The 16437-nt window shown below is 42.2% G+C and overlaps 1 protein-coding gene across 3 annotated transcripts in view; it reads left to right on the forward strand.

Annotated features, from left to right (window-relative positions):
* Window positions 1-16437, forward strand: part of znf423 (zinc finger protein 423) — a 141055-nt gene that overhangs the window by 34029 nt on the left and 90589 nt on the right. For all 3 annotated transcript variants that reach the window (XM_043264895.1, XM_043264896.1, XM_043264897.1), the window contains one exon: window positions 5555-5758. In XM_043264895.1, coding sequence (XP_043120830.1) covers window positions 5555-5758 — 204 coding nt within the window. The remainder of the gene's footprint in view (window positions 1-5554; window positions 5759-16437) is intronic.

A 16437-nucleotide genomic window follows, 5' to 3' on the forward strand; every position in this document is an offset into this window, starting at 1 on the left:
CTGATAAACCTGGAAATGTTAAATGGTCTGTACCGACTAGTTGGACTCGAGGCTAGGCTCAAACCGAGTCCAATTCGAGCACCAGGCAAATGTGTAGCTCTGACACACTCCCTTTTTGAGAATAACGAGTAAGTTTGTTAACGAGGAGTTAATTTTGTGCGTGTGTCGGTTGTACGTTTATAATACCCTTGTGTAGCGCATTTATGTTGTTTGTATCTGTTGTGTAGGTTTATGGTGGGTAAATATGTGTGAGTTTTTGATGCTGGGACAGGCTGTCTCTTAGAGATAATGGCCCGCAGAGTGAGGGACAGGGGCTCCAGCTGGCTGTGAGAGAGTGAGGTGGGCTCCGGGCACATCCCCTGCTGAGGACCCCAAAACACTCATTAACACATCGCTCTTACACATAAAAGAGGACAGCAGCATGCACCCTAACTTAAAGTATTGATAAAATTCTCTCTCACATACATGAACAAAGGTGGGGTGGAAAGTGTTCGCCACCTGGGACAGCAAAGTCTCAAAAGAGCTTGTGTGTGTGTGTGTGTTTTGTGAAGTCTTTGTCATCAACATACCAAGGTCATTATTCTCAAAACTGCAGTAATCACTTCTACTCTGATGAATGGAGCTTTCAATCAAGTTCGCAACACTGTTGTCCACTCACTAACCCTCACACACAGAGAGAAGCGTTGTGTCTTTTTGACTTGTTTCTCACCTAGCCCTCTCACAGTAGAGGGAGTCTAGGCCCTGTTGTGAGGTATGCCAGTATGTGCCTCTGTCCTCCAGCTCCAGCGTTGCAAAAGGACACTGAAGGGACAAAATTGCCCCCCATACTCATTTGAACCACAACAGCCCACCTGAAGCACAACATTATAAAAATATTAAACACCACATTATGTCGCTAACACATTTCTACTACATTAACAACACAGATAGCAGCTCACTTACCACAGACCTGACAGCTATTACAGTAATGAAACAAAAATAGCTGCACAGTTTCTGTCAGGAGCAGTGCATGCTGGAGATATATGTTAGCAGAGTATGAAGCAGAGCAGAGGATTATTTGAGGACTAAGAATATATCGGAGAGAATAACAAGAACTGGTTCTTTTGAATGACTTTCTTTAAAATCATTACTCTCTTTGGATGGTATTCTCAACTGAGTTTACACTGACCGTGCCACAGTTGGTCTGTGTTTAAAAACAGCGCGCTGATTCAGAATGATTCGGCTTAACTTGTTTGCCTTGACCTTAAGTCACTTCTAGCTTTTGCCTATGAGGGCGGTAAAGGGAGAGTGTAGCTAAGATTTAATGTTGAAGGCTGTATGGCTTTTCTTCTTAGGAACACAAAATAAAAAAAATGTGTGCTTTTTACTTTTTTCAGTCCAGCTGCAATTGGAAAGGAAGCTCTCAAGCTTCAAAAAAAGACACTTAAACACATGGAAGTATCGAAAAAAGTGGCACATATTGATAATGTCCTATATTTAAATTTTTTTTGAGATCATACAATTACTTTTTTGTGAAAAATTGGTTAAAATGTAAGTAATAGATCATACAAGTTTAATTTATTTGATTACATTTTCAGAACTAGTCTGAATTATTTGTTAATGAATTAGACTCACAGACCAAATGATTTAGGGAAAATTTTTTTTACCACATTTAGGGTACATTTATGGTTCTTTTGTCTCCTTTTTGAAGTCCCCATTTTATTGTAAATGAAAGCAAAAGCGCATGGATTACAGAGGAAAGCCATATTGAATAAACATTGGTTAGGGCAAGTAAATAACTTATTTTTTTGCATGTCCTATCACTTTAAACATTTCAACCATCAAATGTGCTAAATGGAAAAGTGAGGTGCTTTGGGAGAGCTCCAATCTCGAAACGTTCATGGACCTCACCCTGACCCCTGCCCCACCCCATGTCCATCAGCCTCTCCTCACACCATGCGCCATGGTTACGCACGCATTTGCGCTCGTGTGTGTTTGTCAAGGCCACGGTCGGAGGTGGAACGACCGCAGCTGAGGTGCGTGATGCGTGTGTATCAATCTTGCACTGCAGAGAGAGAAATGGAGCCCTGTAATGACGGTGGCCCTGCACTCTAATGGAGTGTGTTCTGGAGGGCCCCCTCTAGAGACTCCCCTCCCCTCTTCCCTCCTGAGAGGGCATACGCTTACGGGAAAGGAGGGGGAAGAAACGCGGTAATGAAAGGAAGATGCAAAAAGAGAATGGAAAAAGAAGGATGGTGGAGTTTAAAAGACAGGTTAGCGGCGTTGTGCGTTCTGCCGGCCACTTTCATCCTCGTTTCCATGTACGCCAGCAAGCCCCGCTTATGACCGGAGAGATGGAGGGATGGAGAGAGGAGAAGGGTAGGGAAAGGTCCCCTCCTGCTCCTCCCTCGTTGCCATGGTAGCAGGTTGTGCTGGCATGTGCCTTGGTTGGCAGTGCCTGTACCTCTGGCATGAGGGTACCTGGGGGAATCAGGGTGTGTGTGCGAGTGTGTGTGATTGAGTGAGGAGAGGTAGGGAGTGTTCGAGGGTTACTGCCACCATCCATTTTCCCCGAGATTAGAAGCTCTCATGGATGAAATAGTGTAGTTAATGCACCTTTTGTGTGTTGCGAGTGTGTGTATGTGTGTAACCGCTGCTCAGGGCTCTATCAGTGTAGTGTCAGTTAGGGGCCGCTCTCCTCCCTGTCCAGACGGTGTTCTCACCACTGGACAGATGGCCATACCCCTCCTACCCCCTAGCCCAGCCCGCACCACCCTCCAAACCACCACGACGCCCCCACCTTCACCCCCACCTCTCTACCCTCTGCTCTGGTGGGGGCGAAATAAACTAGAGCACCTCGACGCTTCCTTATCCAAATGCCCCTCCAGATACCGAGCCCCTCACCCATCTCCACCTGCAGTCCGGACTGGGCCGGGGCCCAAAGCGAGGCCCAGGCTCTCCGCTGGCCGGGCTCCGATCCGCAGGCCCCATTAGCGTGGGCTGCTGCGGCGCGGCGTAATGCAGCGCCAGGCCTGGCCAAATTAGAGCTGATCAGAATGTGTGGAGCACAGGAATGGCCACCTCCTGCTTCTCTCTGATTGCACAAGTCCAGGATGATTAGACAGGATGTTAAGCCCGGGGGAGCCGGTGAGCAGCCCTCCCTCTCTCCGGCCCCCACTTCCTCCCTCCTTTTCCCCGCTCCCTCTGCCCTCACGTTTCCTCCTTTCCCTGCTCTTTTTCTCGGCTCCTCTGTTTCCCTTGTTGCCGATCTTGTTTTTTTTTTCTGCCTATTTGATTTCTTTTATTCAGTAACACGTTTCATATTCTTTTTTCATTTCAGTGTATTGGAGACGATCGCACTTGCAAATGGAAAAATGGTTGCGTATTGCATCAGAAGTTGCGTTAACCAAACACGTTCCATCATTTAACAAATTTGAAAAACATTGATGGATAATTCAGTCTTTTCTGTTGTGCGCTATTGCATTTAGATACATTGCCACAGTAAAGGATGCTATTAGGGAATAAAAGTGATAAACAATTTTTTATAGCTCCCTTGCGTTTAGACGACTGGGATTGACATGAGTGTGCATTTAGTGATTGAAACTAGAGATTCCAAGTGTAGTCCAGTGGAATAATTTATAGGATATTGATTATAAAGTCAGGTGACCTGATCATAAGGCGTAATGAAATTGAAGTAGCGACCGATCATTTCCTCTGATGTATATCTATATCTTTAGGGTGGGGATTTGGTTCTATACATTGGTAGTTGATTGGACGGAGGGCGATCTCAAAGCGACACTTTTGCAGAGTGTGCTCTGAATGGTATCTGACCACCTCCATATGCGGTCTATGTAATCACAATGCAATCACATGGCTTTTAAAGTGGTCAAGTGCTATCCGTTTTTGATCCGACCACCAAAAGCGCATGTTAATGGCAGGTGTGACGGGAGCCTTTGTGTCTTAATTTGGATCAATCTTATCAGGTTCTCTTTGCTCTCATTCTGTCTCACAATCTCTTACCACCCCACATTTTGTACGCTGTCTTGTCTCTCTTCCTCGGTCTCTCTCTTTCCCTCTCACTCAATCTTGCTCTCTCCTCCCTCTTCCTCCAGTCTCGTGTGTAGTCCTTTCAGCGTAGAGCCTTTAATGTGATAATAAGGTGTGAAAATGGAGCCACAATGGCGGAAGGAGGATTGCAGTGGCAGATTTCTCCACTGGTCCTTACTGTGTGCCACGAGCGACTGGGTGGCTCGCGCTCAAGCGGCTCTCGAAGCCTCAGGCCCCTCTCTTGCACTTCTGTCTAGCGGCTCACGGGAGCTTTGATGTAGTTTTGACTCAGACTAGACACACTTACGGTTGGAATTTATGCTGAGAGGCTGAGAAAAGTGATCTCTTTTAGGTCATTTTTAACATTTTTCCAGTAATGTATTGCATTTATTTCAATTAAAAGAACTCAAATACAGCATTGGGAACTTTTAATTGATTTGGGTAAATTGGTTCTTGTAAATAATTCTAAATACTATGTTAACTAATGATTATAAAAATAAACATGCAGCATTGGAATGTATGATTAATTTTAGTGAATTGATTCATCTTAAATGTTACTTTTCTTTCTTTCTATCTCTAAAAATGTAGAGTGAGTCTGATTGGTGTATTGTTTACGTAACATTTGTAACGTTTGATTTAATTCTTACTTTCTCTCTCACTCTCTTTTTCTCAAAGGTCAAAAGTCTCTGAAAAGTCATTAATTTACTGGGTCATAAAATAATTCTCTGATTTGAATTCCTGTACAGTAAATTTTATGCTATAATATAGCATTTTTTGTAATATTAAGATAAACGCTGCTGTTTAACACTATATTTTGCAATTTTTGTGTTTAGTTTTAGGTAGGGTTTTTTTTTCAAATTTTTTTAAGGTTTATAAATTTCTAGTTATTTTTTTAGATTTTTCATTTGTTGTATATTGTTATTTTATTAGTGAAATTTCTTCTCAAGCACATTGAGGGTTGAAAGATATATGTTGGTTTATATATTGAAAAAGAATTCACATACATATATACGTGATACACTTATAGTATGTGTGTGTGTGTGTGTATATATATATATATATATATATATATATATATATATATATATATATATATATATATATATATATATATATATATATATATATATATATGTATGTGTGTGTGTGTGTATATATGTATGTGTGTGTGTGTGTATATATGTATGTATATGCCCACGTGTGTGTTAATATGTGTATATGCATTTAAAATCTACTTTTTCAAAAGTAACCTTAGTTAATAAGTTCTGTCTTGACTACCTGCAGTCTCAGTATAGCTTCCCCAACACTGGATACAACCTGCTTGTAATATTTTTTCATTGATTTTTGACAAGCACAGTAAGTTTTGCTGCCCGTGACATTTGCAAAAGCTCTGCATCAGCACATATATGAAGTACAACACATAACAGGCCAGAAATAATTACTAAAGTTTGATTCACCTATCAATAGCAATCCCTTCAACTCACATCTTGCCCCTTTGTGTCTGCGGTGCGTGTGTGTATATACATAGATGCAGCAGTATCAGAGCGAGACTCTGATAGAAAGGAGAGCCGGGCGGCGGGTGAGGACGGAGAACAGAGTGTGACCAGTCATGACGAGAGGGTGGGAGAGGAGGATTTAGATGACGACTCCATCTTCACCTGTGACAACTGCCAACAGGACTTTGAGTGCCTGGCAGACCTGACAGAGCACCGTACCAACCACTGCCCAGCAGGTTTGTGCGTATGTGTGTGTTTGTGTGTGTGTGTTGTTTCTCCACTGTCTTGAAAGAAGTAGTGTCAGTTTAATGTGACACATGTTTACTTCTATAGATTTTGTGTTAGACTTATAAATGGATTGTTGCTCAAGACAACCTTTTTTACCTAATTAATCATGCAACCTATTAAAGATATGTAATCTTGTGTTACATTTATAAATGAGTCTACCTGTTTCTCCTGTACATTGGCAGATGGTGGAGTGTTTAGTAAACCTACTTGAAAACAGTCATTATTTTTTGCAGTTCCGTGTGGTTATGCTATTGGCAAAGAAATGCTATGTGGCTTTAATTTATTATTTCTGATGAAAAACGTATTGGCAGGAGGCAGAAGTTGGTATAGTTTTCGCGGTGGTGGGGTTACTCAAAGTCCGTTGGCTGTTCTGGAGTCAGTATGCTCCCTCAGGAGAGTGGTGTTTTAAAGCTAACACGCAGTACACGCACACAATAGCCGTTATTACAATCGCGGTAATTAATGAAACGCTGAAAGCGGCCCTGCAGGGGCATCTGCTTCCTAGCAGATTAATCAAGGGCCTCTCCTTAACGAGCATAAAAACTGAGGAGAAGAGGGGGAGAGGTAGATATAGAGAGAGAGAGAGAGAGAGAGAGAGAGAGAGAGAGAGAGAGAGAGAGCGAGCATGTCACTCCAGCAGTCATATGCAGCATATTTATTGAATAATCTTGCAATGTCTTTTTAGTTGTATAAAATTCTCAAAGTCAGAAAATATAATGCTGGTGGATTGTTAATATCCATGGCCTCATCGTACCAGAGCACACATGTTTCTGAGGGGACACAATACAGCGTGACACAACTCTCTTCTCCATCGCCTTCCTTTATTTTGGCATCTTTCCAAGTAATGAAATCATGGCACTGGATTTTAGACGCAATCTCAGTTTCAGAGTCATCAGAGAGCTGCATGTTGCATTGTGGAGGGGAAAAATAAAGAGTGAAATGAAATGACAAAATGCAGTTTTTCCCAGGAGTGTGCGATCTGGAGATTGCAAAATAATCTGGTGCTCTGTCTGGGGATTTAGACCAATCACAAATCTTCCTCCTCTTTTTATGATTATGAATATTATTGGTATTATTTATATATTACTTTTATTATGAGTGTAATTTAATAAGTTAATATACTATAATAGTTTTCATTTAATATTCAATTAATTATTATTATTTATTTATTTATTTATTTATTTATTTATTTATAGTTTTAACTAATTATATTATGCCTGATTATTAGTATAAGTAAAATGTATAATAATCAGATTTTCATCAGGTTAGATTATTATTTCCAGTGCTGTCAAATGATTAATTGCAATTAATTGTATATAAGTTGTGTGAGTGTGTGTGTGTGTGTGTGTGTGTGTATATATATATATATATATATATATATATATATATATATATATATATATATATATATATATATATATATATATATATACAATACATGTAAACAATAACTTTATGTATACGTAAACAATACGTTTTATTTTGGATTTGATTCATCGTGATTAAGCATATGACAGGACTAATGATTTAGTTTAGACTTACGGACATTTTTTTTATTTAAGTAGTAGTAATAATAATAATAATAATAATAATAAGAGCAGTAAATAAAAAATAATTTGCAATTCCTTTCAAGTTCTTGACACCCTCCTGGGATCTGGTCTAGTGGGGGAGAGAGTAGCGTGCTGCTGGTGACTTCATCTGATAAGGGACAAACACACGCCATTTTGTGTGTGTGTGTGTGTGTGTGTGTGTATATGTGTGTGTGAAGGAGGCCATGTTGTGGAGAGCAGTGGATGGTTCCCATGGCCCCAAGGAGAGCCTGGCCAATATCAGCACACCAGCAGAAGGCTCATAAAGCCACTCTATCAATTTACGGTTATTATTATGACCGCATGCCCGTCAGAGCAGGAATATTCTCGAGCACAGCCGTGCCACGCCATGCCACGAAATGAAATTTTATTCCCTTAACAGTAGACACCGTGGCTATAGAATTACACCTGGAATCCCATCATGTGTTTGTGCGTGCATGTGTGTTTGAGCGTGTCCATCTCATATTTGTGCACCGTCCTCTTGTTTAGCTTCTCGACAATAATATAACCTCTGATATGGTCGCTACCCATCTCTATCATCATTGTCTTTCTTGGCCTGTCCCTCCATCCTTCTCTTTTTCTTCTCCTCCCTCACTGCCATTGATTGCTGCTAATATGAGTTCCACAGGAGACGATATTGGAGACGAGGAACGTCTGCCTTTCCGTCCCTCCAAATGTCTTTGGCTCTGCCTTCCCCCATTACACTCAACTCCTAGCATTTCCATCTCCTCCTACTTTGTCTTATATATCACTGTAACTTGTTGTGATCTCTTTCTCTTTCTGCTTAAGATTTAGAGTGGAGCCCAAAGTGTGACGTCACAATGGAAATCTGGAATTCAAAATCTTTTTGTTTAGCCTAGAAATAGAAAAGTTAACTGAATGAAACAAAGAAAAGTGATGTGATGTGAATAAAATACTATTTCTAGATGATAATCTTAAATAGGCAGATTTCTGACGCTGATCGTGTGACTCTTTGCACAGACAGTCAGATGTTCCTGCCTCATCAGTTTTACTTGTTGAGTTCATGCAGTTCAAATTCTGCTGTCATTACAGCAAAATTAATCTAATTCAAATTATTATTTTATTTTCACTCAACTCTTCACTCAAGTTTTGCTCATAATATAAAGTGTTAAATTCTAAGAGTCCCAGACTTTGGACCCCACTGTATGTTTTAAGAATGAGTTAATGTGTTGTTATTGTATTAGTGTTTTGTGTTGAATAAACATTAAGTTTTACTTCTAGAAATTAGGTTTTTAAATGTCACTGTTTTTTACTCTACAGTTTGTCTGTAAGCCTGTATTTGGTCCAAAGTGCAGTTACAATTATCAAATATAATTGAAATTTCAGTAACCTTTTTCTGTTTTGATATACTTGAGAACGTTACTTATTTCTGCATACTTTAAAATGTATTTCTGGGATCGCAAAGTTGACCTTCAGCAGCCATTACTCCAGTTTTCAGTGTCACATGATCCTTCAGAATTTATTCTTATATGCTGATTTGTTGCTCAAAAAGGTCTTATCAATTTCTTATCAATCTTACCAACCTTAACTTTTGAATGATAGTGTAAATGACCCTCCGTCCCGATATCATGTCTGTTTACAGGATTGCAGTGTAAGCGAGTTTGTTTGTGTGCACTTTGTTGGCAGTTGGACGACATTATATCGTCTTGTGTATGTTTATATTTGTCTTAGTGTGAATATATCGGGTCATGTGTGTGGATTAGTGTTTGTGTGCACAAGTATGAGAATGTGTGTGGGTGAAACGTGAGTGTGTGTGTACTTGAGTGTCGTACTGTGGGCTGATTCTGAGGGGAGGCTCTACTGGAGGAGGAATCTGGAACACTGGCTCCCTGAGGAGCGCTTGGAAAAAACCTCAGATCAAATGGAGAACATTCACTGCGCTGCTCCGCTCCACTGCCCTGCAACCGGCCAAGGTTGGGCCCTGGCTGTTAACAACACTCACCTCACTCTCTTGCTCTCTCTTTCTCCCTCTCGCCCCCTTTACTCTTGTCCCCTGTGGTGTTGTGCAGCTGACCCCTCCCTCTCTAGTCTGGAACAGAAGGCCCTATAGCCTCCTGGGTTTGGCTCAGTCGAAGAAAGAGGCCCAGTTTAGACTCCACAGCACCAGTAGGCCCGTTCAGGTGTCCTCTCAGCCTGCTTTTGGTTATGTGGAATTTTTTATTGGTCCACCTTCACAATATGTTGTATATAGCAGTGTTGTCCACCCTGCGAGCTTCCTAAACTCATGTGGCAGGACAGAGGGTGAGCAGAAGGCACGGATACACACGCTCACACACAGAGGTGACCGCTGCACGGCAGCTGAGCTCTTCTAGCCTGAAATTAAAATTCATTGGATGACATCCTTTGACCCATTTCTCACTCGATCGGTTCATATTTTGATCTGTATAGAAAATAAATGTTGGGTTGTGTGTTGCCGTAGGAGAACTGACGAGAAATGCTGAAAGACTATGGGGAGTAAGCCGGAGAATGGTCGAGTGAAGCAGGCAGCCGTGTGGGTAAACGAGAGAGCTGTCAGTCAGCTGGGGGGGCGGGCTTTCCACCTGTCAGATACAAATAGGAGGCGAGTGCTAATTAACCCGCCTTCAGAAGACTGAGGGGAACGGCAAGCGCTCCAGAGAGACAGACTGAGAGAGAGCAAGAGAGAGAGAGAGAGTGGTGGTGGGGGGGTTTGCAGTCAGTAGAAATAGCTCTACACCGCTCACACTCTCTCTGTCACTGTTCCGAGAAGCAAAGAGAGGGTGGGAAGACGAATGGCTTTTTTTTTGGCCTTTTTGCCACTTTTATTTATAGGTGTAGTCAAAAAGGACAGGAAATGATTGGTAGAATAAGGGAGAATGGGGTCAGTAAATGTCACCAGCTGGATTCAAACTTCGGCACTCATATGTGTTATCCACAAGGCCACAGGCCTGACAGTGAGATGTACTTAGCATTACACTTTTTGATTTCAATTTATGATATATGCCTATTCACAAGATTTATTCTAAGATTATTTGAATATTTTTCTGCCTTGCCAACATTTTGCTTCGTTGGTTTTAGAAACAATTTTTGTTGAGATGGTTATTTTTATATCATTTAAAAACATTGAGATTTATTTAGTATTTTATGCATTTTATTTGTGTTTATTATTTTTTTTTGTATTAGCAAATGTATGTTTAATTAAACTAGTAAATTGAATATTATTGTACTTAATTCTATTCAGTTTCTATGCACTAAAAATTGCATGTTTTAATAATTTAATGAAACTAGTATAGTTAATAAATATTTAAATAAAGTTTGTGAATGATGATTGTGGAAAATCTTTAGATTTTTCTCCTGCTTTCTCGCATTATAAAAGTATCCCATTTGTTCTTTCTCTTTTAAGACAGTAACATTCTATGCACACAAACTAATTTACTTCTATAGACTATCTCACACACACACACACACACACACACAGCGGTGTGCCCTCTCCTCTGTTGGCAGGCTAGGTGGGGAGTTGTGTGTCTGGCAGGCAGTTGAAGTGTAATGGGGGTGTGTGACGGGGCCTCAGGGTGGTTTGGTCCCTTGAGAGAGCAGTCACCCCCTTCATTCTTCCACTAAACACACACTTGCCCTGGGCACTTCACGCTATGAATACATATCCCTTTTCCACTTATCCATTCTTCCATCCATCCGTCTGTATGTCTGTCCGGGCCAACCGAAGACCCCCCAGCTCCTGCCTGTCGTCACGACAGCAGCTGAATCCAGGGAGGCCAAGACTCTTATTAAAGTTGCAGATCATTTTCCCTCTCCCTTCATCCTACAGAGAAAGAGGAGAGTAGTTTGTAACTTGATCTTGCTGTGCTGAGAAAAAAGCTGGACAAGGACAAACTCGCATATTAGTACCCTAAATGAGTTTTATTGCCATTAGCTTAAATTATTTTGCGAATAAATGTGGCTGGACATCTCTATGTATGTTGAAGAAAAGATTTATTGAATTAAGCGCTTTTACCATGGAAAATTATATTGACTTGGTTAGGAAAAACAAATAAAAATGCTCTTACATGCTTACAGTGCAAATTTGGTGCCCCCTTTTCACCGACAGGGGGCAAATCTGGAACCGTTCCGCATGTCTTTGTTAAGCAGGAAAAATTGCCTCTGTACTGGCCCCTAAAACCTGGTGTTTTTTTTTTTTTTTTTTTTTTTTTTTAATTTTAATTGTTTATTTTTATGTTAAGTGTGTTCTTGAAAATGTGTATGGCTCATAAACAATGGCTTTGTGAAATTTGAGGACAGCTTTTAACGTAATCAGTTATATCATTGTTCAACTGTAAAGTTAGCAGAAACACGGTACGAACAGAGGTTTGCCGATCCCTGGTTGATGTCGGTGGAAAAGTGTACCCCATATTGCTTCATAGATCTCCGTTGGAAGCACGTCTTTTTGGTTTTTTTACAAATCGCGATACAGGCTGAAATTGTTGTCTGTGGTAATTGTCAGCATGCCACATGCGTCTTGAGCTGTATTTGCTTTCCGTGCGTTTGCGGCACCTATATCAGAGGAGAGCGTGTGCACGCTTATGCGTGTCTCTGTGTGTTTGCACAAATCAGACTACGCGTGTTCCCTCAAAGTGAGAGCTGCTTTGTGTGTTGGTCCTCCCTTACCCCCTCCATTCCCTCTCTCTCCGTCTCTCTCTCTCTCAGAGCCAGAGGGTGGCCTGAAGATTCCTCCACTAAGCCTTTGGCACAGATACAAATGCAGTCACAGCTGGTTGTAAACTCAGGTTTTCCAGGGAGAGCAAGAGCCCTGCCTCCATAAGAGAGAGAGATTGAGGGGAGGGGAGGGGGCACAGCATGCAGGGAGAGAGAGAAAGGGAGGGGGTGAGACGAAGGAGGGTTGTTTCAAAGCACACTGGAAGTCATTTTTCATCACAGGGTTCATTTTTCACGATGAAGTTCTTTTCTCTCTCCTTTTTCTCTTTTCCCGTCGCTGTCTTTCAGCGTCTCTTTTTCGTTTTCTCTCCACCTCCTTCTATACGTGACTCTACTTATCTCGTGTTTTTTCCCCCTCACTCACTCTCCTAGCCCTAGATTTTCCTCTTCCCCCTCTTATAAAATATGGATGGCACCAGTTTTGGGAGAGTTGAGAGGCTCTCTGGCAGAGAGAGCAGTGCTCTGTCTCTGTAGAGACTCGGTTTGTGCATGCACCTAAACACTTCACTGAGCAATCTGTCAACATGTCAGCAACACATGTTTTGTAAAAAAAAAAAAAAAAAAAAAAAAAAAAAAAAAAAAAAAAAGAGAGAGAGAGAGAGAGAAAAAGGAAAAAGCGCTTCCAGAGGGAGTAATGGCTCCCACCAGGACTCCGAAAATGCTTTGAATTCAGCAGATTTCTATTGCGGGGGGACTCCCCTGGGGTGCCTTTTTTACAATGCCTGCATTTCAGAAATTTGAGCCAAAGACCCCTGGGGGCGTCCTTTCATAATGCCTGAAAATGTAGGGTTATATTGTGTGCAGTTCCCCATGGGGCCTTTATTAATACCTGAATTCTGAGGGACTGGAAATTACACAGGGACTCTGTGGGGGCCTGCGCTCGCACCAGGAAGGGAGAAAAACTCTGTGGGGACGTTCTCTCTTCTCTTCTCTTCCTTTTCCTTCCATCCTCTCCTCTCCTCTCTCCATTTTTTTTTCTTTCCTGCTCCACGCAAGAGCGAAATAAAAGAATTTGCCAAAGGACACAAAAAAGGAGCGTGTGTGTGTTGGCGGCAGCGTACTTGTATTCAGCTTGCCTTCTCGGAGGGAAAAAATCAGCCGATTAAAAATGTAACTCTCTCTCTTTCTTTCTATCTCTCTCCCTCCCTCCCTCTCTCTCTCTCTCTCTCTCGGCTGCTGTGTCGAGCAGGCGGGCGGAAGAGGGGAGAGTAAATATTTGGTCTGTCTGCGTGTGCCCAGGAAGAAGCCAAAATCTGTTGGAATATCCACACACGTTTTTTTGCCGCTCGTGGAGAGAGAGAGAGAGTTAATATTCCTGCCACCAAACGCACTCATTTGTATTCATTGGCTATACGAAGGGTGTGTACGAACAAATAAATGTACAGATAATCAAAGTACACAATTACAAATCTATTTCTTTTGGTGCTCATCCACACCAATACGCATTACTCACACCATGCTTATTTGCGCAAGCTCTGGCCATGCGTCCTCTTTGTTTTTAGGTTCAAATCATTTCTTTTTTTTTCGTCTAACACTAATGCATAAATATTACTCATTCATACATAAAGATCTGTACGCGCCTCAGGAAGTGCACTAGTTCGAAAATGAATTTTCTGCAGATTGAATTAAACTTCCCGTTTCTGGATTATGACTGCTCGGCTTTGAGCCCCAAAGTCAGTTGAAGCTGTCTTCGCTCCCTTTGAACGATTCCAGGGGGCGTAGGTCCATTCTAAGATGGCCGCCCTTTGTTGGTTTTCCACTGGGACCAAGTCTTTGTCAGAGGCTCTGTAGGCGGAGGAGGTCAGGTGTTCCGGTCTTCCTTCGATCGCTTCGCATCTTAGTTAGGGTTTTGTCCGAGAATGTGACCTCCGGTTGGTGGGCGTGACCTCGGTGACCCTGGGCGTTGGAGAATAGAGCCATCACCAGGTTCTTCGCAGGGAGCCACGGTAATGAGGAACAGCCTGTTCTCTCCGATTCAGTCCAATGTCGCCCCCTCCTTCTCCTTCCGTCTCTCACCCTGTAGTGGATAACCCAAACTGCCCTCTTTCTCCCCGTCTCCCTCTCTTCAGCTCTCCTGCAGTGTCCTTTCTCCCTTTCTCATTTTCTTTTCACTCACTCCCCACCTCCTGTAGAGTTCGGCCCATTTGCCCCCAACTCCCTCGCTCTCTCAATCTCTGGCTTCTCCATTATGGTTTGTGGCTACTAGCTGTGCTCCTCCACTCCTCACTGGCTCCCTATAGCCAGCTTAGCGTGGGCCGAGTGTGGGCGTGGAGCGGGCCCCTGCAGGTCCAGCCCTCAAGATGCGCTGTTGCCGGTATAGTTACCATACAGTACCAGTGCGGTCAGGTGGCGTCGTATGTCAACACACCCCGGAGCTGCAAACCTTGGGTACGCGCACACACCTAAACCGACTTACTCTTTCACATTCTCGAACTCAAGGGGCCCAAATTGCACGCGCACACATACACACTCACATACATACACACACTTGGTGCAGTGGAGCCAAAGGGCAGTGTGCCAGGGGGAGAGCTGTTATAATAGTTTTAACCCTGCGCTCAGGTGTGGCTCGCCTTTGTCAAGTGAAATGTCAGGAAAAGCAGTGCCCCTGGGACGTGCGCATGGAGAGAAACGGGCAAGGCTGTCTGAATCCACACTCTTTTCAAAGAGCCCCAGCCTTTCCCCCTCTGCAGACAGAACAGAGTCCATTAACCGGGGCCGCAAGCGTACACGCTCACACGCTCACACACTCGCCCTTATTGATACACACTCACTGATTCAGCACACAGACATGTGCATGCTAGTAGAGATGAACCCTACACTCCCGTAAGTGCTTTTCCGTTTGTCATGTTTTGTTACTTTTAAATTTATGTGTGATGGAAGGCTGTTCCTGAGCCTACTAAGTCTACGTAGACTTTGGTAATAAAATGGACCCTCACAAATAGAGCTGCTAAAGTGAAGCACAGTTGGCCCTTAAAGAATTTGATGCTAAGCTAATGACATGATCCTCTGAGCTTGTTTTCTTCCCCAAACCAGTTAAGCGCAAACAGTAACTCACAGCCAATCACCATGCTGATTTCTTTGACACAAAACTGAAACAAATACTGACCCTTGACTGTACTTTAAACCCTTACCATAAACTTTGAAATAACGTTGCTTGCACATTCTAATTACTGCTTTTGAATACATCTATGACTTTTCTAAACTCCAAACTATAACCATGAAGTCTGATCTTTTTTTTACACATCACTGAACATTTGAGTTAACCAACAAAATCAGCTGCATTCAGGGTTTATGCTTAAATTGTTTGGGGAATAAAATCATCGAAAATACACTATATGCACTTGGGGGGGTGAAATGTTTTGTTTTTAATTAAAATTGTAAACATTTTATCAATACTCTTCTATATAGAGCTTTTTTATTTATGTTTTTTTATTTAGATATTTATAATTATATTTCTATTTAAATATATTGTGTATTTTCTTTTGCTTCGTTCCTCCTAATCTATAAATTAGGAAATCATAATTATGACATCCATCCAGTAATTTTTGTAGCAATCATTGGGAGTCTGTCTGTAATTTTAAACATTCTTGTTGTTTTTATTGTTGTTGTTAGTAATTAGTATATGCTGTTCAATTTTACACTCACTATTCACAACTTATTGACAGTTTGTTTCTTACCTGTAATGAGTTGAAAAAATGATCCTACTAGGTTTTAGACCAGAGCTTGTATCTGTGAAAGTGTCTAGGTCTCATGACATGGTGGTCAATCACAGTGTGTTTTGTAGTAACATAGAATACCGCCCTACTTTACGGCCAGTGTTATGTCTCTTAAGACCCTCACAAGCTTCACATGGTCTTAAATGCATCCTATATCTCACATTTTCATTTCCGTAGTTACGGGAAATCACAGCTAATATTTTGCACACGGCCCTCACTCAGGGAAAGTGTCCACAAATGATAGAGAACCTCTTTTCCAATCTTCCCATGAGGACAGCCCCCCTCGGGGACCTCTGCCAGCCTCAGGCAGGCTCTCAAACACCCATTACGCCCTCCCTCTATCTCTCTCGCACATACACGCACTCATACACGGTGACGTCAGTGGCTGGTTGCTCCCCTGGGTGCCGAGAGCAGTCTTTGTTCCCCCTCGTTTTCCCCCTCCCCTCCAGTCCTGCTCCTCTCCATGTCCTTTGTCCCTGGAAATAGCCATCCAGCTAAGTGCCTGATTGGAATCCTTCGCATCTTGGCAGGGTCGCAAGGGGGGGGCCTCCGAAACCGCGAGGGAGTGAGAGATGGATGGATAGCAGGAGAAAGAACAGGACAGGTCTAGATTTAGAGCGTAATATCGGACGA

This window comes from Puntigrus tetrazona, chromosome 18 (assembly GCF_018831695.1).
Source record: "Puntigrus tetrazona isolate hp1 chromosome 18, ASM1883169v1, whole genome shotgun sequence".
NCBI lineage: Eukaryota > Metazoa > Chordata > Actinopteri > Cypriniformes > Cyprinidae > Puntigrus > Puntigrus tetrazona.